Genomic DNA, 23389 nt, shown 5'->3' on the forward strand with positions numbered 1-23389 from the left:
AGAAATATGAAGCCGAGTGTGTCCAAGAGGAACAGAGATTTTTATCTACTCCCACGAGTCCCTGTGAGATGTGGATGACTTTTGATTCATCCTCAGTCAAAAGCAGCGATAAAACCTCGGGTCTGAATCTAAAGATTAGAAAGCCGTGCCTCGTTTGTCAGTGAAGTTAAGCTCAATTTTGTTAATGTTCTGTGCGAGTCAGCTTGATGATTTTGTACTTTGGTCCTCGTGGACAGAAACTGCCAGCTCAGATGAGGTGGCAGATGATCAGTGGGTCATGTCCATTTATGATAAGTATGTCAATGAGTCAGGTGGCCACGTGTCTCGCTCTCCGCAGAGATAAAGCAGCAGGAGTTGCTCGATGGCATCCGCCTCTGTTCTCCATTGGGAGCCACAAAATCCTCACAAGCTGAATCTTCAATGGACTTATTTGAAACAGGTCTTTCTTAGGCGCTGATTAAAACAAAACGATTCGACTCTATGACTTGGATTTGAGTCTTAGTTAAGTCACAAAACTTGAGACTTGACATAAAGACTCAACTCTGACTTGAGGTCTGGGACTTGAGTCTTGCTGCTACAGTCAGGAGGAAACACATTTATATGAGCCTTTAAAATCTATTGTTCACAAACAAACCCGATTTATAAAGTAATTCCTGGGATTTAACTTGAATTAAAGCCCTAGAATCAAGTCTTTGAATTTCCACTCAAAGACTTGACTCTGGACTTTGACTCTTTGTTCTTCAAAGAGCCGATACTTGATTTGGATTGCCCCTTGAAGAATACAGACAGGGGGTTGGACTTATCGATCCAATAACGCTGTGTTTACTCAAACTGGCTCTAAAAGACTTGAGATTGGACCTGCATTTGGAGAAAAAAAAAATCCTGTTAAGGATTAAGAAGGCAATGCTAGGGAGCTGAAAAACAAGTCAGGTGTTAAATCAGTCTTTGTATGTAAATGAGACCACAGAAGTATAAATCCTCTAATTCTTGTCTTGCACCCTGGCTGTAAAGTTTTCTCAGAAAAAAGGTTCCATGTTTCTGCGGTGCATTAGACTATATTTCTATGCTGTCAAGATTTGGTTGTTGACGTCACGAAATTAATCTACAAGTCCGTATCAGCGAGGAAGCACTTCTGGATGGAGCAAATGATTGACGCGTTTAGCGTCAGATTTTAGATTGCGGCGCTTTACTAGTGACCAATTATTGGACATTATTCAGGTAAGGCCGTGAACTCTGTACTCCAGTCATCACCTGTTGAAGGCTGAACTTTAAAAGACTGGATGGAAAATCATGGCCGATGTAGTTTTTCTAAATACAGCCAAAAAGATAACAGCGAGCTTGGAAACTTTTCAAATCAGTTTCTGAATCAGTTCTTTTTTCACCTATCAGGTCACACAGCCCTGAGAGCCACTCAGTTGGATTCAAGCTTTAGCGGCGCTTGCCATGAATTGAATTCCTGTCAAAAGGGGTTTTAGTAAGCCTTGGGAGCGAGGTGGCATTAGGAGGTATGCCCCTCAAGGTCCAATTAGAGTTACAGCAAGAGTACAGGGAGCCAAAAATCCCTTTCCAAAAAGTTGCCTCGCCATGCATACTGTATCAATATCGGGGCGAAATGCCTTTCATTCCCAAATTCTGTTTGTGCCTTTGTGAACAGTTGATTTAATTGGCTCAGAACTTCCTTTTTTGCCTTGTTACAAACCTCAGCAGCCCCACTCTTTCAAATCCTTTGCTTGGTAATAAAACAGAGGAGGTGCCAGCCTAGCTTCAGCGTGAAGCAGGCTTGTGTCAGTTTGGCCCAACTCCAGCTACTGGCAGTGCTTGCAGGAGTTTATTGTTGAAACCACAGGTCTAATCAAAATCCAACTTGTATGCATTACAACGTTTACATTTTTGTGTCGGTATTTCTTTTCTCGTCTCATTCTAACTATATTCTTTCTCTATCGATTCAGAAACTGGCTTGTATGCTAATTAGATAACTCTCCCTAGACCTGGAGAACGGACTTGCTTAACATTCATTAAACATAACGTTCATCCTTCATCCAGTTAAGTTTTCTGGCATTAAAACGAATGTGGTTTGAGCAGTAAACTGAAACTAGCATCTCATGACCTCTCATTTTTACCCCAAGCAGATAAATATACACCAGCTAAATATGGAGAGGCCATTCATTTCCATTGCTGCTGCGGCATTTTACAGACAGACCTATTCTGCACCAAAATAGCAAAATAGCTCAGCTGCAGCTACCAGGCGTTCCTAGGATATGAATAGATGTTTGTTTTAGATTTGTTTTAATGAAATCTATCTTCAAAAAAAACTTGCAAATCTCATGACAAAGGCATTTGATAGACGGTATGCATTATTGCCTATTGTGCGTAAAGATTATATGTTACAACTAAAGCATCAAACGTGTTTGTGCAGCTATTGTTTTCGAAACGTGCAACCAATCAAAAGGTCCAGCGTCTGAATATAGGTCATTTCTGACGCTGTGCATCATTGCTGTCAGCTTGAACACTTTCAAATTTGCAAGAGTGTGGGTTTAGATGCTTTCTCAATCATCTGTGGGATTGAATAAATGGGTTGCCAGATCCTTTAAAGAACTTAACATGCAAGCTTTCTTGTTTTCTGACAGCCTTTGAATGAAAATGTCTGAAACCCTTTGATTTCATCATCGTCTGTCGCAGTCAGCTGAACTTTTCTCCTTGTGAACTTTATACCTTTAAAAAAGATCAGTGCACTTATTTCTAAAGACTTCCTTGTCCAACTGTGGTGTTGACAGCATCCCAAACAGTTGAAACAGGAATTTCAAGATCTATGGCAATTACATTGTAACGATCTCAACTGTCCTGTTTGTGGACAATAACGTTTGAAATTCTCACAGTGGCTCCGGTGGTTGATTTGCTTTGACTGGGACGCTAACTTCGAATCAGTCAAACAGTTGTTGTTGATGCTTACGATGGCTCATATTTGTAAGTCTGTCATTTGTTTACGGATTTCAAAGTCTTGGTTCAGCATTGTTCATTTGCATCGATATGTAAAACTCTTTACGTCACAGATGACCTCTGACCTTGCTCCCTTTTCCGTACATCGTTCAGTCCTTCCTCATTTCTGTCCATCTGCCATTGCCAAATAAAAATGACAAAATGACAAAGAGAAAGGGCTAGAAGAAAATCATTATGAGGGATTTTGGAAATGATTGTTGTCCTAATCTCCTTTGGGAGCCTATCTCCCATCTCCATGCTTCGGAGATGAAGCCAAAACTACTGTATCACTAAAGTGCAGGCAACAGCAGCCTGATTACCCAGTAATAATTTTATTTTTGTACTCCCAGAGACAAATCTACATAAACCGCTTGTGTGGTTGGGGTTTATCAAACAAACTTGACAGCTGAGCTTGAAATTGACCTAATTTGCTTCCTTGTGAATTGCATGCTGAGCAGTAATCTACTGTAGCCGATCATTGTTAGCAGGGATTTCACTCTGATTCACAATAACAAGTTGTCTCATGCCCAAACGTTACTGACATTTAAAGCTGCTGCATCTGCTTTAACATCCAAATGACATGCAAAGAAACCAGCCGAGTGAATGATTGTTTAAGTACGGTTACCGTTAAACGCGTAAGTGTTAAAGAATACGCAACGTTTTCACCAAACACTCAACTATTAGAAACTTTGTCTTAGAGCTTCCTGAGATTTAAAAATGAAAGAAAGTAATCATGTCACAAAAACAACCAAAGTCACAAGCAGTTTTGATGTGATTTTCCAATCTTGAATTCGGAATCCTGCTCATCTGGTCATCCCTCTTCATCTGTCGGATTACATTTCTTTTTCTGTCTTGTTTTTTTTAAATCAATTTTTTTTTTTTCACTGGATTTTACCAGCATCTCTGCTGCCTAATCTCCCACATTGCACATGGTGTATTCACTGTTGCTTCTCCATTTGGACCATCTAAATCAGAACTTATGCTTCTTTGCTTATGCTTCCTCGCTTATCCACAAGAGAGAGAATGAGAAAGAACACAGTGAGGGATGGGAGGTTTCAAACAAAGAATGATGGGATGAGTAAATGAAGGTAGGGTACAAGGACAAATGCAAGGACATAAAAAAGACTCTACTACAGAATTGAGGTAGAAAAAAGTAAGCAAGAAATAATTTAGAAAAGAATTAAAGAAAGGAATGAGACAAAGAAGGAAAAGGGTAGGTAGGATACAAGGAAGGAAAGAAAGAGGAATGAAGGAAGGGCGCAAGGAAGGAAGGACATGGTTGGGAAAAGAGCTTGGAAATAAAAATTATATATTTTTACTCTTACGCAGTATAAAAAGTAATAAATGTTTATTATTCTTTTTCATTCTGTTAGATAAGTGATTAAGGACTGATTGCTGCTTTACCCTGCACTGTTTCTGACTCTGTGCCAAAAGGAAGTAAAGGTCAGACTTTTTACGTCGAGTGTTTTCACAACTTATGAGCAATAAAGACAGATAGACCTTAAAGAGGCCAGGCTGGAGAGCACTGAGGAAGATTTTCTAACGAAGTGCGAGTGAGGGAAATGTTTTCATTCCCTGATTTGTGAAGCCATGGGTCTAACTTGGACATCCTGGCTGTAGAACGAGAATTTCCTCTGTGTGTATTGCATCATGAGCTTGTGAAGTTAAAGGACAGATCTTGAGGGTTTTACGCAACTTAATCACTGATGGTGACAGAAAACAAGGTCAAAGGGCAGGAAGAAGGGGTTGACAGAGAGGGGAGTCTGTCAAACATGTTCACTTATTCTCTCGGTGTCTGTTTTCTTGGCTCCCATTAAGGAATGTTGAAAAGTTTCCCTGAAGATTGCATCATAAGTAGCCAATTAATACACTATCCAATGATTCATTCACACTTAATGGCAGAAAACCTCTGCGGGAACATAATCACACACCTACACATCACTCTCTCTTTGACATCCAGTCCTGTCGTATTTATGAGCACGAGGGAGAAAAAGGAAAAGTTTTTAGCTGAGCTGCAATTCTGGTCTGGAAGGCAGACAACACACTATTCTCTCTCACTCCTACTGTATGCCCAGGCTATTTTAGAGGTAATGCAGAGGGTCGCCGGGGCAGCAGCCTTGATAAGACTGCAGTCTCTGAAGCAGTTAGCTCGCTGTGCCAAGGACACACTTTACCAAACATAAGAGCTGCTCTGGGTCACCGGCACATCCAGCTATGTAATTTGGTTTCCTCCAGAGCCATTCACACCTTGACCTCGGCTTCCGTTCTCCCATATTGTACGGCAGATTCGTCTAATCTCTATTCAGTGCGTGTGTGCGTTTCAGTGTGTGCTCAAAGGACACATTCCGTTTCTGCTCGTGATATGTATTCAGTCAGCATTGCCAGACACATGCTAAATGGTGATTGAGGAAAAAAAAAATAAAATAAGGCTTGTGGGAAGATTGTCCTCTGGAGAATGTGTCACTGCAGCTGTCACATAGGAGCAGATTACTGCTGAGCCTGACACTGACTCACTCACTGCCTCCTGTGCAAAACAAATGTCGCTGTAAGATGTTTTATTCATGAAGTGGGGACGTTGACTCTGCTGGTATCAGAGATTTTTAAAAAAACATACAAACTAGCGAAACATGCCCATGTAATTTAGTTTAATTCAGTTCATCTTACAGTAGCAACTCACGATGTATGTCACTGTAAGGCATTTTATATCCAATTTATATCAATAATTGATATTATTCCAGTTCTTTTCTGTACTTTCAAATAATATTCTTGCTATATACACTATTGTCAAATTCAATTAATCACTTAAAGCCGACTTGTAAAAAGTTTTTTTTGTTTGTTTGTTTGAGAGTCACTGGCCAGGTGAGTTTTCTATTGAAGGAAAAATTGTCAACCGTATTAACTGAAAAATACGTAAACAAATGTTTATTCATAGTCACTCTGAATACCAATCTCAATAAAAAAAAGGAAAGTTTTACAAATATTTAACAATTGAATAATATTTTTGTTGCACATTTGACGATTAACAGTTCTAACATTATGCAAAAAGCTTCAGCAAACACATCTGCCTCGTTTTCAGCTTGATCAAGTATATAATATTATAACTACTCTGAAAGTCTGGGTCGGATTATGCCGCAGCAATGATTAACTTTTAATTTATTGTCAATATAATTAGACATTTGCCATCTGTCATGATGCGAAATAAAGAGCTAATGGAAAATTTAATGAAGAGCTCTACTGCTCTATCTGCTGCGGTATATTGCACCTAGCAAGGCTGGCTGATATCTACACCTTCAATAAAAGAACAGGTGGACTGACATTAATGGTAGGATATTTGAAACTGGATAAAAAAACCATCTACCACTTCCACATCTAGATTTGTCCAGGATTGAACATTAACCTTTTCTTTCCCCTCGAAACTATTATAATTTAGGTAAATATTGAAATCACAGTGGCTGTTATGTAATGGGCAAATAATCATTCTTACAATAATGTTTTGTTGGCTTTTTGTATCCGACTTGTGTAAATAAATATTCCAAATACACCCGTTTGCATTTTCCAAAAATATTTCTGTTCAAAGCATTACAGCGCAAACAAAAAGTATAATTCCCCACTAATTTGCAGGTGCGGAAATGGAGGATGCTCTCCCGCCACCACAACGAGAATGCAGGCAAACCAAAGGAGGCGGAGTCAGACGTTCACATGGACGGCTGTCAGTGCTGGGCGCTTCACACCTCGCCCCTCCTGGCCAGCCCGGTGATCCTGGAGTGCTCCATCTGCAGTGGACCCTACATCAGCTATGGCATGGAGGACAGCTGGCAGCCCCGTCAACGTACTCAGGTTCAAGACACTGATTAAGTCACTCTTAAAAGTAGAGACACTAAAGATGATTCAAGATTTGCATATCTTGGTAATATCTGAGTAGGTGTTGCTCCATTACACTGGAACATGAATGTATTGTGTAATTACTCCTGAGCAGCTGTAGATGGAAATTAAAAGTTTCGTAGTTGATATTTGGAGAGCACCAAAACATGAACAAAGCTAGATAACATAAATGTATTAATGAAGAATATTGACCATGATCACTGATGGTGAGGAAACTATTCTTTCTACATAAAACTTAATCTTATTCAATAAAACTCAACAAGAGCTTAATTATACTAAACAAGCCAAATACCTAATTCCAGGACAGAAAGTGTTGACATCATCAGTTGTCCTCTTCAGACATTTCTTTAAAGTTAAATGCGTAGCAAGCCGACATAGTCAAAGTTCTCTGGTCCTTAAAGTCATTGTTTTTACACTTCATATGTTAAAATACCAAACAGTAATATATGGGAACCTATTCAAACCCATCGGTTTAAACTACAGCTGGTCACCATGGATACTATGAATGCAGGTGGGAGGAGAGACATGTCCTAAAACAAATGCATTCAGCAGATTACTGCAGAACATATTCAGCTGTATACATTCAGTTAAACAGAAAGAGTCTTCAGTGTTTCTCGGGAACAAACCAGGTAGTCGACTCTGCTGCAAAACGCACAAATCCATGATTCTTATAAAAGTGGAAGAATCTGAAGGGGAACATACAGGATCTCCAATTACATGTGATTTATTTCTAAGAAACTTTGTTAAGAGATAAATAATCAAACAAACATGAGTTTTTCTGAGTTTATTAGAAACTACATGAAATCCCTTATGAATCTCTTGCTATTTGTTAAGGTATTCTGGAAGTCACAGTGTCACGTCATTGATGAGAGTTTATCATACTATGATGTTAAGGAAAAATTATTCAAAATATAAAATTAATCATAAGGCAAATTTTTCATTTTCTTTTTTCCGTCAGTCGCACCAAAGGAAAAGAAATGCACAGGGAAAACATTTCCATCTCCTTGTTTAGTGTTTTGTAACTTTCCCGGCGTTCTCTTGAGCTCTACATTAATCCTCCTGCAAACTCTAACATGCACACTCTACTGGCTCAAAAAAGCCAAAGTTAGTCTTCTTTTAGAATAATAAATATGACATGAAATATTGATGATTAGAAACTCCTAACTCTCTATAGCTATCTCTATGGATACCGCTCCATCAGACCTCTGCTGAATTGATAAACAGTAAAAGAAAGAGGGCATGAGAGAAACCTGGGGTGGGGGTGGAGACGGAAGATAGTTAGATTTTCATGTAAATTTAAGGAGAACAAAGAAGGCATAGATGGCAGAAAAAGGAGATGTGAGCAAAAAAATCGATAAAGGAATGAGGCTACTGTTAGCTACACAGCTTAAACGGAAATCAAGTGACTGGCGGCAAACCACTGAATAAGTGAACAAAGAGATGAAGCTGAAATAAACTACACGCACATAAACAGACAATACACATGCCTCTTATGAGGTTGTCTCAGAAAAAAGCCCCATGGGAAACCACACAGAGTTGCTGGGGAGAATCCCAAACTAGGCTAAAGCTGAAAACAAACACAACGCACTTTGGAAAGTTGTTGACTAGCAGCAACATCTTAAAAAAACAAAAAAACAATGTGTTGTGTTATCGTAACCCTATCAGGACAGTTTTATGGAAATACCACTGATAATTCCCTGAAGGGTGTTTAATCATGTTGATTAAAAGAGGAAAGTGGAGCAGGCCTCAGTAATAACTGCGGTACATTGCTTTACATTTTTAATTCTGTGCCTTTCTGAGAGCCACTTTCAAACCAGTATGCTTTATGTTTTCATTAAAATTATTAAAAGATAAATTAGCTGTCAGATAGCTAGAGTTTGAAAACTTCTTTCATTTTACCATTTACTTGCACTGGAAACCCCTGGAGAAGCACCTTGTTTTCATCATACACAGTTTGATCACTGAGTCAGGCTGCCATGTTGTATTTTTGGGATTTTTCTTTTTGAGAAATTTCACAGCTTGAGCCTCAAAGCTTTAGCTCACTGTGTGTACCAGCATGCATCCAACTCAACATTTATATGGATACTCAAATATCACAGCAATGACCTAATAAGAATTAGTGAAAATGATGAAAATTCATTCACTTCAAGATGCAGGATCCCTGAATGCCTGAACATTTTCTGATTAATTTGGATAATAACTGTATAACAACTTAGTAAGGGGATAAGGGTTATCTTTCATTATGAAAATGAAAGAAAAAAACATTCGCTAACATCATGCAAAAGTAACTTAACCTACCCCAACATAGTTCAACACTGTGAATTCAACATTCCAATAAATGATCACTATTCTCATCAGATGTTGCATCAAAATTGGCAAAATTGCTTCAGAGATGTGACATGACTTGATGTTTCACAAAATGCAAATCATTTTCCCATGTTTTGATTTCTCTCTTAAACTTCTCACTTTCATATTAGTCGACCTGTAAAAGAACCAACTTTTTACCTTAGCAAATGTCATTCTTTAAAGATTGGCGCTCATTTCATTACCTCAGAAAATAGTAGAGTTGTGATCGAAGCGCAAATCTGCATTAACATACTGACTTATTGAAGTGAATTCAGCCCGATGGCTTTTAAATGATTTATTCTGGATCTCTAGGGCTTAACACAAATTATTTATGAACGAATTACAAAAAGAAAAGATCTTTAGAAATAATTGTTTCTTCTGTTTCTCCTCAACTTGGACGTATGTCCACTGTGTAGTTATTGGTAATTTGAAGTGTTTTGCAATGGTTATAAAAGGACTATAGTAAGGCTTTTTAATTCACCCCAAACTGAAAGCTCTTTACTTTTTCTCAGAGGAATTCAAAAATTCACAAAACCATCATTCCAGCACTGTGGAAAACAGGAAAAAAAAATCCTGATGTGCCTGGTCTTATGCTTTTTTTTTTTTTAAATCAAATATTTTTTTAAAGCAGAAATTAGGTTACAGTTATACAATAAAAATGCATTCTACTGGGATAAGTATATACATGCTTAGTGTTGAATACTTTGATAAATTGTTTTTCTGAGAGTTTCCTAATTTCTGTCCCCAGGCAATGGACCTGTACTACCACAATGAGTCAGAGCAGGACAGCTACTGTTGCCCTGGCGACAGCAGTGAGTATTCTGCAACAAATCCTGTTGTTTTTGTTCTCTAATTCCTCCTTTTCCTCCCACCTTGTTCTTTCCATCTGTCTGAAAGCTGTGTGTGACTCTACAGCCGTTTCCATTCCCCAAGTTTAATTACTTTTTTTTTTTTTGCCTTGAGTTTTAAAAGGATCCATTTATTTTGTTTTGCTCTTGCAATGTTGTTAACTTCTCTTCCAAATCCGATGACTGGATCTTACTTCACCACTTGGTCCTCTGAGCCAACCTCCAAACTGCTGGGATAATTGCTGTTGTCAAAAAACCTCAGATTACTGTTTGTTTTGTTGAATGTGCCAAAGCAGTAGTTTCAGACAGAGTGCTGAGGACAGATCATTTTGCACAAAGCACAGTGACCTTCTCTGTTTACAACCCCAGTCCAGCTGTTGATAGCGTGTGAACTGGTGTCATTGCCGCTTATCCTAGATATGAGCGACCAGGTGCGAGTCCATTTCTGTTTATTGCCAAAATGGCAGTAAAGTCACTGAACTTTAATTTTCCATGGCACTCTACTTTAGGAGTAAAAGACAGTCCACCATAAAGGACAAGAACTAGAGTGAAACGCACTGGTGCTTGGGAATGTGTGTGATTATGTGTGTACTTACACTTACATCAGACAACTAATTGCTGTTGGCTAGTTGGTGAATCGTGCATTCAAAAAGTCAGTTTGAGAACCACTAAGAAAAATTTTTCGTTGTGGCCATTTCTGCAGTTTAAACTTGTTTTAATACCTGCTGGAAACTGTGCCAAGATTAATATAGTTAGCTATCGTATGGAGTATAATGTAGTTTTCCCCTCCCCTACTTGTTGCTGCAAGCTGTTAGCTAGTTGTTTCTGATGGCAAAAGGAATACTATCAAGTTTTTAGACATCTAAAATTATTTTACAAAAACTAAACTGTCAGAGAAGAAAATATTGTGCTGAAAACATAAGTTAATTGCTGCTAAATTTGGCTTCATTGTTGATTATTCATCATGAACTGTAATAACAGTCAGTCTCATACATCGTGAGTGAACACTACATTAGCAATATACATTGAAATGCACAGCTGCATTTGTGTCAGTGTTGATAAGCAGAAAACTGGGCTAGTAGCTCTGTGCAACTGCAGCGACTTTAGTTTAAGATCTGTGTACTCCTCATGGAACATTCCCTGGAAGAAATGTGACAAGAGACACTTTTTGATCAAAGTGCTTCAGATTGGCTGTGGACTGCCAGTCAGTAAAGAGAGTTTTTTTTTTTTTTTTTGGAGCGTAGAGAGAAATCCAAGCAATTATAGAAGCTGCTGACAACCTGCTCCTGTGGCCTCTGCAGTCACACCGCTACACTCTGTCGACCCTAGTTCAGCAATTAGAGGCTTTAGGAGAGCTTAAAAGAGGTACGGTGCCGCACATTTGAGTCATTTACAACAAATTAGTCATGAGTGTGACAATATGAGCAAAACAGAAACATAAAAAAATAACAGTAATAGAATTTTATATATATATATATGTATTTGTGTGTGTGTGCGTGTGTGTGTGGTGTGTGTGTGTGTGTAACACAGAGCTTTTGATTAAAAGGACCCTTAGTAAAAGCAGCAGTAAGTTTATCTTCCAGCTCCAGTGCAATGAATCAGCATTTATACTCCAAACTGTGGTGCTGCTCTTTATCAGGCACTATTATTTAACCTGTAATTAAGCCTGCATTTGACAGTGTGTGTGTGTGTGTGTGTGTGTGTGTGTGTGTGTGCGTGTGTGTGTGTGTGTGTGTGTGTGTGTGTGTGTGTGTGTGTGTGTGTGTGTAGGTGTGTGTGTGTGTGTGTGTGTGTGTGGGGGGGTGTGTGTGTAGGTGTGTGCGTGTGTGTGTGTGCGTGTGTGTGTGTGTGTGCATGAGTCGGCTCGTCAAATTTCTTCTCCCAACATTCGGCCGTAAAACTCACTTGTACTAGCCTGCCTTAACAGCTTAGCAGGCACACCTACTCAAATGCACGCACATATTCACAAATAATAGGACAAACATGTACTTTATAAATCCTTTAAAGATACTTCATGCACAAGAACACTGAACATTCTGAGGTGAATGTTGCAACATGTCAGATGCGGTTGTTTGTTTAATGATGACGTCATCACCTGCAGTTGGAAAAGAGGTAAGATTCTTTACAACATTTCAATCTGTTTCTATTCTTTGCTTAGAAATAATGATGAAATGTGTGGTTGCACTAATCTTCAGGTCCTCCGGTCCCTAGACTTTGACTAGGCTATTCAAAATAAATATATGGACTTCTGAGGTGCAAATAGGTAGCACAGTTTTCAAATGTTACTTTGTCAAAAAAAAATAAAAATAACCCTGGAGCAATTATTTACCATTTTATGTTGGTTTATCACATAAAAAAGTTATATGTTAAACTTTGCGACTGTAATGTGACAAGATGTGATAAAGTTCAAAGCTATGAATATTGCTCATATGCTCCAAGAATGTTTAATCTAACCTATCCATCAATTTCACGAAATGTAGCATTAAAGCAGATTTACTGCAACTCTGCTCCTTCAAGAAACATGCCAACAAATATTTCATATAGAACCTCAAACCTGGAAGCTCCGACCTGCACGACTTCCCATCGAAGGAGCCGAGATGATAAGTTAGGCCACGTATATATGTCCATTTATACAATAAAGGCCTAGCTGTCCTCCTTAGAATAAGAGGGTTTTATGTAATGCTATCACTGAGGCTTATTCACATTCATCAGCAGAGCGTCTGATTCCCAAACATCCTCTTTATCTTCGGCAGAAAAAGCGGTCATTACCACAAAGATTTGATGGACAGATGCTGTCTGACTCAGACAGGGTGAATACGAGGACGTTCTGAGTGAGTATAGTGAGTGGGATTTTTACTACAGTTCTCATGTCCTGCACCAAAGCAAAGCCTTTATGTCCTTTCGCAAAATGGCCCACAGAGTGTTATGGAAAGTGTGTGAGTCAGTGCCTTTGGTGGGTTTGAACGCACTGCCACCGCTACTTGGTTATATAACCCACTCGTGCCAAGAACACACATAAAGAGGGGTAACAAATAATACACAGATTGAGTGTTTGTGGAGCCTCCACTTGTTTGGGGCCTGGGCACTGAGCAGCCTGTGAACTCAGAAACAAATGAGAGCCAGAGAGGAAAAACACTGGGAGGAATCGCCCCCTCTCTTCTTCCGCTGCCTCCTTCTCGTTTTATTCGGTTCTTTGGTATTTGAGCCTCACATGCAAAACCCGACAGAGGAACATTTACTCCAAGAGAGGTAATGTAGAGTCTTCTTCAACATCCTTTTTACCCTTCAGCTATATCCTTCTAAAGGTTTCTGCAAAGAAAAAAGAAGCTTGTCACCGCTTTTTTTTTTTTTTTTGCTTTCCAGGTAGTTTTATTATTCCTCTTTCGAGAAAAGAGGAACACTTGATGCTCGGCACGTGTTGTTTACCCTTGCTGATCTCAGTTTGTGTCCCGTGAGGATGATGTCTTTGTTCCTTGTGCTGTGAAAGATGGCACCGCTGCCACCTGTGCTGTATCAAGGCAACAAAAAAAAAAAACGTCTTTGTCAAACCGAACAGTATAAAAGTGTAGCAAAGTTTCTGGCTGTGCAACGAGAGAGAGACATGAAGGACACCTTGAAAGGGTTTAGAAAGAATGCCCTTTCGCTGTCACCGCTTTGGAAAAATGTATTCTCGGTTGTCTCTCTGCAGGTGTGCTTTGTCCTCCAGCTTCTCTTTGTGTGTGTGTGCGCTTTTGACTCCCTGCAGGTTTTATTTGCCCCCTGAGCTTTGTTCATTTGTGTCTGTGTGCATCAGGTGGCTGCAGTGGACAGTTTAATGGCAGCTTTGACCTGAATTATTGAATAAGAAGTGACATCAAAAAAAAAAAAAAAAAAAAAAAAAAACAGAAAAGAAAAGAATAAAATGAAGGTCATTTTTAAAAATCCATCCGCATTAGTTTCCTCTAAACTATAATTTAGCTTTGACGGCTTGCCTGTCTTTGGATCTCTTTGTCTGTCATTTAAATAATAACTGTGCAGAGTGCAGCTGAGACACAAAAGCATGAATTTCCACCTCCAACTTTGTGAACAGTGGCTTCCATGAACTGCCTTTAATAAATCATCAGAGGGTGAAAGTCATCAACTGAGATTTTGGCATTTTCAACTACATGGATTTTCTCTTGGCTCTAAAACTTTGAGGCTCAAACTGACACAAAGGAAGACACAAAAACAGGCCTGTTCTTGGCATCATACAAGTTTTATGTTTGTGATTATTACTGTCTTAAAAACTAATTGAAGAGTGGAGAAAAAAAAAAACAAGTGAGCAAAAACAAATGTAAGGATTATACATTTGTTCCTGTTAGATAGGCATTGATATCACAGCTAATTGTGATCATTTCAATCAGATTGAAAATTCTCTCACTAAAATGTATGTAATTATCACAACAAACATCATAATAAAAGGATGACACATTTATTTTGAAAAAAAAAAAATCTTCCTCACACTATTTTTAGAAAACATTTAGGTCTGTGCAAGTAGTCAAAATATTAAAATAGCACATTTATCAGGAGACGGGGTTAATAATTGTCAATGGTATTCCTTGCCAGCTGCCAAACCTGAAACCCCTACAAACCCAGTAAATTTCCAAAGCAGGGTCCAGTGCATGTGTGAACAGTCTCAGCTGGGAATGGCGAGAAGAAACAAAGCTGGGTGAAAGATCTGTTTTTCTAAAGAGGAAAGATTTTTTTTTTCTTTTTTATTACACTGACAAACTGGGGAAGTTGAACAAAGTCAATTTGTGTACAGGTTGCATGCATTTTATTTGAATAAGTTCAGATTTCTGAGTAGAAAATTGGGAGGTTTGACAACTAAAAGGGTTTTAAAGAGCAAAGTGAAATTTGAACTGATTAGTCTGTCCACCCATGTTATTGAAAATAAACCAAAAATACCTTTCTAGATAAGATGGCATGTAAACCGTCTCCCTGCCTACCAAGTCCATCCATCCATCCATTTTCTTTACACCCTTGTCCGTCAATGGGGTCAGGAGGGGTGCTGGTGCCTATCTCCAGCTAACGTTCCGGGCGAGAGGCGGGGTACACCCTGGACAGGTCGCCAGTCCGTCGCAGGGCAACACAGAGACAAACAACCATGCATACACACTCACACCTAGGGGCAATTTGGAGAGGCCTATTAACCTGACATGTTTTTGGACTGTGGGAGGAAACCAGAGTACCCAGAGAAAGCCCACGCATGCACAGGGAGAACATGCAAACTCCATGCAGAAAGACCGGGGCCGGGAATCGAACCCAGAACCTTCTTGAACCACTGTGCAGCCCCCTACCAAGTCTGTACTCTATAAAACACTGGATCAACACACACAGATCACTTTGCTCCCAGTGACATGACCTCAATTAGCTTGGATTATGTGCCTCTCCACTTCTACTCCACACTCTGTCACTTTAATCTCTGAACACAAAAGGTTCAGGAATGGGACTAGCTACTTCTGTGTGATTGCTTGTGCAATAGTTTTTCAAACTCAGTTTTTTCTTCCACTCAACCTTCTCAACCTTACGCTTGGATACAGCTCTCTCTGCAAACAGCCAGTTTCTTCAGCATTGGCTTTATTCGCATATGGTGTGCCCAACTTCCCAGTTATAAATGCAACAATAACATATACTGAGTCTGGTATCCAAAATGGTTGCCATGCAGTGTGTAGAATGTAATGAAACTAGCTCTTATCGGCTCTTCTTTATCTGATTAAACCATTATCACTCACTGCACTGCGAAATATCAGTTTGTGGACATATTGTGTTAGAGTTTTAAAGCATAAAATGGAAAGAAGTATATTACGTTGTTATTGGTATGTATTGCGAGTAGAATTTAAATCAACAAAACAAATCCGAATTTTTTTGGATAAGTAATACACTACAAAATCCCTGTTTATAGGATTCAGTTTTGAGCTGACAATGTACTCCATTCTTTATGCGATGGATGGGATTTGAAGTGAGATGCGGATGCCGAAGCTGGACTATTGATTTGGTTTAAACAAAGCCCATCTCACACTGGGTGCTCTGCTCGCTCGTTGACATTTTATTGTTTCTTGTCATTTATTGAAAGAATGAGGAAACAAAGGCTTCTAAATTGTTCTGTTGGCTTTCTAATGAAACAATTGTGGATGCTGCGGCTTTTATGAGGCTTGAACTTGACAGTTGATCTCACGGGAAGCATTTGAAGGCTCCATTCATTCATCGTATTCCCCCCCCCCCCTCCCTTGCGAAAAGTCATGCAACCACCCGTGAAACACAAAACCGTGGAATGGAAGGAAATAGAGGCGGTGCGTCTCCGCCCTGATTAAAATGAAGAAAAAAAAATGCTGAAAGAAGCTCTCCAAGAAGAGGAATGCGCTGTAGTTTGATTACATCGCTGCCGAGAAGCCCGCAGCCTCTCTGCTTGTTGTGACCCGGGAGTTAGAAGGCATCCTTATGAAAGACAAAACGGCCTCCTTGACCTGTAAGTATAAAAGCATTATTTCTGGGGAAAATCACCAATCTCTTTTCCTATGCAGTAGTTAACAGCTCCTAACCCACTTTCTGTGCCCGAATGAGAGAGGGAAAGCGCAAGCAGACATGAGTTGCTTAACATTATTCGGCGACTTGGATTTATGATGCACTTATCTATGGAAACTCCTCGTTGATAGGGGGTCCGGTAGCTATAAGTGCCTCGGCAGTCTTGGCAGCTGTCTCCTGTGACTTGTTGAACTCTCTGGAGCTGCTGCAGGCAAAGCGTAATGAGAACTCGTTCGGAGCTTAAAGGTTTGTTTGCGTTTTTGTTGCCAAATGCGGGACCTTTATGCTTCACTGTAATACTCAAGGCTACGTCTGTCACCGCTGTTTGACGTGACGGCGGCGAAACCTGTTCACCGCCGGTTTCGACGTCTGCGACTGTATCCATTTTACGCACGGCGATCTGTTCCTTTGGACGAAACTTGGCAACTGACGGTGATATCTTCTTACGTAGAGTTCACTCTCATTCCTCAGAGGGATGTAGGTTAAACTTGAGCCAGGTGTTTTATATAACTGCTCCTCACTTGACGCTCCAAACTTAGCGCAAAGTTGTGTTTCTCTCCCCTTTCAATCATATTCTAATTGACTTCTCGGAGTGCTGTGATTCCTTTCTGAGAGGCAGCTGTTGCAGATTGTTTTTTTAATTTCTTTTTTCTTTTTCTTCTTCGAGGTGTTCAGGAGTTTCTCACTCTGTACTTTTCCACTTGCAGCGGCTTTTCTTGGCATGTGGCCTCCCCTCCTCTCAGGCTCTCCCTCCCCTCTTTCCTTTCTTTTGTGCCTCTATGGCACTTCTCTGTTCTTTCAGGGAAGAGCCAGGCACGCAAAACCGATCAAATTATTATTTTTGTCTTACAATTAAACGTATTTCAGTAGTATTTTTGTCGCCTTAGTATGGTGAACTTTTTTAAGGCAATACTCAAAACTGATGCAAAGCCATATGTTTATATTCTAGTTTGTATTTTAAAACTGAAATGTTAGCGGAAGATTTTATTTTTTGCATTTGCCGGTTTGTGCGGACTTAAGATGTTGCATAACCAGGGTAGTCACGGAATTGCACAAACCTATGCGCAAGCAGAAATGTCCCAGTTAGCTGTGTTTAGTAAGTTTTTTTTTTTTTTCTTTTCCTAAACGCCAATGACGCAAGCGCACTGGAAGGTGCGGCACTGACGCGTCAGCGCGCAGATGCCCTCTATTGGTCTAAAACGGATCGATCACCTCATGGTGTATTTACCGAAGCTGACTGTTTCCACGCCTTCCAGCAGGCGTGGCCAGCTCCTCCCTCCTTAGGCCTCCTTATAAAACCGGGAGGCGGAGGCGTACAGTTACAATTTGTATTTTGGACTTTGACGAGCGCGGAGTGGATCTTGACGCTCACCATGACGATCAAAACAGAAACAGAGAAGCCTGCCTTGACCTACTCAAAGACGAGAGGGCTTGTGGAATTAGTCACTGGTATGGACTAAGACTTGACGCGTTGAAGTGATCCTGTACCCTTGTCCGTTTTTATTTTTGGAGTCTTATGTATTTTTCTTCTTCTTTCTTCTTGTTTTGCAGCTTTTATGAAACAGAGGAAGATGGGTCTGAACGACTTCATTCAGAAGCTCTCCACCAACTCCTACGCCTGCAAGCAGTGAGTACCATCTGACTCATGTTATTGTTCTGCCTCCACCAGAGGACAAAACGTTGGGAAACCCGAAGCTGAAAATCATGTGGTTTGTCCTCTGGCGGAACTTTCTGACCTAATCAGACTCCCAAATCAGCTGTTTGATGTCACTTCAGAACAACTGATTATTGTTTTCTTTTTGTGCTCAAGCTTTCTGTTTTGTTTTTCCTCCAGTACTGAAGTGCAGTCCATCCTGAACTTGACTCCTCCACAGGACCCCGAGCTCATGAACTCAAACCCCTCTCCTCCTGTGAGTAGTACACTTTTTTTCTTTTTTTCTTTTTTTGGCGGGCGTCTTCTTGCATCGATGCGTTCTGACTAAACTTTCATCTGTTCACGTTTGCATCCTCACAGCCCAGCCCATCCCAGCAGATCAACCTCGGCCCGTCATCCAATCCCTCAGCCAAGCCCAGCGACTTCCACTTCCTCAAAGTGATCGGCAAGGGCAGCTTCGGCAAGGTGCTGCTTGCTCGTCACCGCACAGACGACCAGTTTTATGCAGTCAAAGTTTTACAGAAGAAGGCCATTCTCAAGAAAAAAGAGGTAGGTGATGACATGCTCGCATCTGGAAATGCGCACATGTAAACAGCTCGGTGCGTCACTTAGGTGTGTTTGTGGTGAAGCTCTCTAAGCCCCCGCTGCTTTATTTTGTTTTCATTTCAGGAGAAGCACATCATGTCAGAGAGGAATGTATTGCTGAAGAATGTCAAGCATCCATTCTTAGTGGGCCTGCATTATTCTTTCCAAACAGCAGACAAACTTTACTTTGTCTTGGACTACATCAACGGAGGAGAGGTGAGTTGTTCTGCTTAAGTGTATCTCTTAAGGGAAACTGAATTAAAAGAAGCAAAGATGGTAGAGAAGAGAGTGTGCGTGCATTTCATTTGCGTAGATTTTTAAATAAATGTCATAGTGCAAGTTGAGAAGGAGCCACACAATACAAAATCCCATCAGAATGAAATGCCGCAGGAATAAACGGGGAGAACATTTTAAAGGGTGAAGTCTGGCAACAGATTTTAGAGAATGACTCTTGTCCCTGTGAGGCGCAGGGGAAATCCGGCAGATTTTTCTTTCCTTTTTTGTACTGGGGGGGGGGGGGGGACACCGCTCAGGAAGCCATGGGGTGGGCTTGGACAGCAGGGAGAGAAACTCGGCTCCAAAATTAGCAGCGCCACAGAGACTGTGTGTGTCTAATGGAGCTAATTTCCTGCGATTGTTGCACAAGCAAAGACAGTGCTGATTAAATATGAACCTCATCAGGAAGTGGAGCACATTTACTCTTCCTTTTTTTTTCTTCTCTTCCCCTTCATCCTGCTGCCTTAGCTCACTCTCTCTCTCTATCTCTCCACCTTTGGCTTTGGCTTCATCTGTCAAACCGTTTTAAGCTAGTCGCCTTCCTGCCTTTTCACTTCCTCCCATCCGGTTTCCTCTCTTCGCTCTGTCTTTTTTTTAAATCAGTCTTTTCTCCTATCGATTTCTTTCTTGTTCTTCCTCTTATTTCGACATTGTAATTTCAGGAAAGCAAATATTAATATAAAACCTTTTTTTTTTTAATTTTTCCTTGTGTGTCTTTCTTTTTCTGCAGCTGTTCTACCACCTTCAGAGAGAGCGCTGCTTCCTGGAGCCCAGAGCCAGGTTCTATGCGGCAGAGATTGCGAGCGCACTGGGATACCTGCACTCCCTCAACATCGTCTACAGAGACCTGAAGCCGGAGAACATCCTGCTGGACTCGCAGGGCCACATCATCCTCACAGACTTTGGCCTGTGCAAGGAGAATATCGAACCCAATGGGACCACGTCGACATTCTGCGGTACGCCAGAGGTAAGGATACTTTTTTTTTTTTTTTTTTACTTGTAAGTCTTTATTGCTGCTGTTATGCCAATGGTTTGAGTTTAATTCCTTTGTTTTTCTTTATAGTATTTGGCTCCTGAGGTGCTACACAAGCAGCCATACGACAGGACAGTAGACTGGTGGTGCTTAGGAGCTGTTCTTTATGAGATGCTGTACGGCCTGGTAAGTAGCTCCTGATACTTACAAAGTCTCTCCTTTAGACAATACACACTCAATGCATCAACAATGCTTAGTTGGTATTGAATGTTTTCACCTTGCCACCTCTGCAGCCTCCGTTCTACAGCCGAAACACAGCAGAAATGTACGACAACATCCTGAACAAGCCTCTGCAGCTGAAACCCAACATCTCCAACGCAGCCAGACACTTGTTGGAGGGTCTGCTACAAAAAGACCGCACCAAGAGGCTGGGCTGCACAGAGGACTTTGTGAGTATTCATACGTGCGTTTTACTGTCCGTGTGTTGATGCGTGCTGATGGACAATTTTGAATGTATTTTCCCCGTATGTTTTCCTCAGATCGAAATCAAGAACCACATATTCTTCTCTCCTATCAACTGGGATGAGCTTAATGCCAAGAAGATAACGCCTCCCTTCAACCCTAATGTGGTAAGATTCTTAAAATGCTTTTTGATTTAGCAGACTATTAGGCATGGGCTGTTTACTGGTATCGAGGTATTACTGAGGTGTTTTCATAGTTATGGCTCCGATATAGCAAAATACATTTTCCTCATGGTGTTTCTGTGGTTTAATGTCCTTTGAATTGCGTGTCAGAGTTATTGTCAGTGCATAGAGTAATGCAGCATTCCCCATCCTGCACGTGCTGCTGTGCACCAATAACCAGCTGGCTGAAAGATGGCCACAACTTTTGCTCTGCGCACAAGTAAAATTTCTAATTTCCCTGCTAGGTATTGCGACTGCTTACAGAAAACACAGATAAGCTGTGAGGCTGAGGCTGTCACACACCTATTTGAGTGCAAGTCAAAAAGCTGCTTGCCAAGCTGTTTTAAATAGCATGAATTTTGTGTTGTCACCTTGACACCATTGTGAAAATTTCATACCGGCCCAAACCCAGTTACTTTATTTTACTCCCTTATTTATGCTTGCGCAACAAGATCAAAGTCATGGAACATCTGCTGTGTGATTCTGAGCATGTCCAGTTATGGCAAAGTGCTGGAAAGCATCACTAATCCTCTCTCTCACCCTCTCTCTCTTCCCTTCTCTCTCTCTCCCACAGACGGGACCTAACGACCTGCGGCACTTTGATCCGGAGTTCACGGACGAACCGGTTCCAAGCTCCATCGGCTGCTCCCCAGACTGCGTCCTCGCCACTGCCAGCATCAAAGAGGCAGCCGAGGCCTTCGAGGGCTTTTCCTATGCCCCATCCATGGACTCCTACCTATAGGACTCAAACACAGGCACTCAGTGCGGACACTGGTTTTCACTCACTGGACATAGATTCACTGTGCCATGTCGGTGGACTTGCGTCTCGATCCCCGCCCGTTGTTTCCCATCAGATTGATGGTTTTACTCCCAAACCAGGCCCTGTGAGAGCCCATCAACAGCACGTGTACCTGTCATCTTCTCTCCAACACTTGAGTGCATTTCAGACACTCGCAAAGAGGGAATGTCTGCTGTAATTAATAGGTTGGGATTGTTTTCCTCCATTCCCGAGTCCCCTTTGAGTCTTAAATTCCCACACTTTTCCTGGTAACGGAGGACTTTTGCACAGAGTTCAGGCAGCTGAACGGCTTCCTCTATGTCCCAACAGACAAGCACACAACAAAACTTCCACCTTTTGTCATAAGATGAAGGCTGGACAGTAAAACAGTAAAAATAAAAAAAAAACCTGGAATAAATTTCCATTCCGTGTAGCGAAAACATCTTCCCTCCACTAGGGGGAGCTACATCCTTAGCTTGACCAGAGATGTTATACATTTTTGGTGCTTTTGTTTCTTCTCTTGTACTTTTTTTTTATTATTATTATTATTTAAAAAAGGGAGTCAGAAGAAGCTAAATGTTACAGAGGGGGGCGTTCCATTTCTCTTAGAGGTGCCTGTATCTTCTCTCTCTCCATCAGAAGTCAAGTCATTTGGGGTTTTTTCTGTGTGGGCGCCGCAGTTTCATCTGCCTAAGGCAGGTGAACTGAGATGAATTATCCCTCTTTACTGTATGTGTATATGTATATTTTTTGTAATCATCTGACGATGTAGCACTAAGTTTGAACTTGTTTGACGTAGGGACTCAAATGATGTTTCATACCTTCATTTGCACATTACTGATGGAGAGGTGAAAAGAGAGCACTGCTGCTGGGCTGAGAATGAGCGGCATGTGTCGAGGAGTACTCGTCCAGCACTTTTAGCTTTCCGGCCACGTCCCCCCTCATTTAGTCTTCCAAATTGCCTCACACTGATGTAACGACAGCCTGCAGACAGGCTCATAAACATTCAAACTGAACATTCCACTTTAATATTGCTGTAATGCATTTTGGACGGTATTTAAGTTTCTTGTATATTTGGAGTCATGTGTACTAGTTTTAATGTATATTGAACAAGAAATTGACTAAAGGTATGCTTTAATATGTATATGTAACTATTCATGTTTAATGTACTGTAAATTGTAAAATTGTTTATGTGACCATGTTTGGTTTGCAATAAAAGTTTAACTTTATTACACGTTCTATCCTGGCATTTTCTTTGTGTCTTATCATCTTTAAAAAAAGTAATTTGAACGTTAACTGTGAATTTCCATTCTACCTTTTGGGAAAAAAAAAAAAAACATTAGTCAATCAAGGTATTTTCTTAAAGTTACTGTTTAAACTAAAGTATGTGAGGAATGAAGCGCAAAGGGTGACATTTGTTGGAAATGACTTGAGCTGTTTGACTAATGTCCCAGATTACAGCGGACTTTCTCCCCCTCAGTACGTCAGCAGTCTTACACAACAATCAGAGTCATATCCAAGTGTTTGAGTCCTTGAAGTGCTAATAAGTAGAGGGGGGGAGGGGTTAAAGTAACTGAAAACATGCTTAAAGGACATCCAACAAAAATCGGTCTAAGTCTCATCACATTCGATTGTGGAGTTCAAAGCGGGGGTGTTGAGATGAAATATGAAATGGTCCCCCGTTAAAGTCCAGATCCTCCAAACCTGCTTCATCCTGTTCAGAACGAAGTGTTTGTTGGAGCCCATCCCAGATGTCATTGACTAAGAGGCCAGTGCACACTCTGGATAGGTCACCAGTTTACCAGTGTTGTGTCTGTAGTCAGAATGTGATTTGTTGCCACACAC

At 40.7% G+C, this 23389-nt stretch overlaps 1 protein-coding gene across 3 annotated transcripts in view; it reads left to right on the forward strand.

Annotated features, from left to right (window-relative positions):
- The window catches only part of sgk1 (serum/glucocorticoid regulated kinase 1), a 33279-nt gene extending 10506 nt beyond the window's left edge, over positions 1-22773 (forward strand). Inside the window, exons 3-13 of one of the 3 annotated variants that reach the window (XM_015001847.2) lie at positions 6598-6813; positions 9953-10016; positions 18147-18222; positions 18430-18505; positions 18610-18798; positions 18919-19050; positions 19841-20077; positions 20174-20269; positions 20377-20532; positions 20623-20712; positions 21341-22773. In XM_015001847.2, coding sequence (XP_014857333.1) covers positions 6598-6813; positions 9953-10016; positions 18147-18222; positions 18430-18505; positions 18610-18798; positions 18919-19050; positions 19841-20077; positions 20174-20269; positions 20377-20532; positions 20623-20712; positions 21341-21508 — 1500 coding nt within the window. In that variant the 3' untranslated portion in view covers positions 21509-22773. Of the gene's footprint in view, positions 1-6597; positions 6814-9952; positions 10017-16402; positions 16540-16715; positions 18045-18146; positions 18223-18429; positions 18506-18609; positions 18799-18918; positions 19051-19840; positions 20078-20173; positions 20270-20376; positions 20533-20622; positions 20713-21340 lie in introns of those variants that run through there. The other 2 variants (XM_015001849.2, XM_015001848.2) reach the window with 2 other exon arrangements.
- Positions 22774-23389: the final 616 nt, after the last annotated feature.

This window comes from Poecilia mexicana, unplaced genomic scaffold (genome assembly GCF_051168715.1).
Source record: "Poecilia mexicana isolate PSO_F unplaced genomic scaffold, ASM5116871v1 scaffold_21, whole genome shotgun sequence".
Taxonomy (NCBI): Eukaryota; Metazoa; Chordata; class Actinopteri; order Cyprinodontiformes; family Poeciliidae; genus Poecilia; species Poecilia mexicana.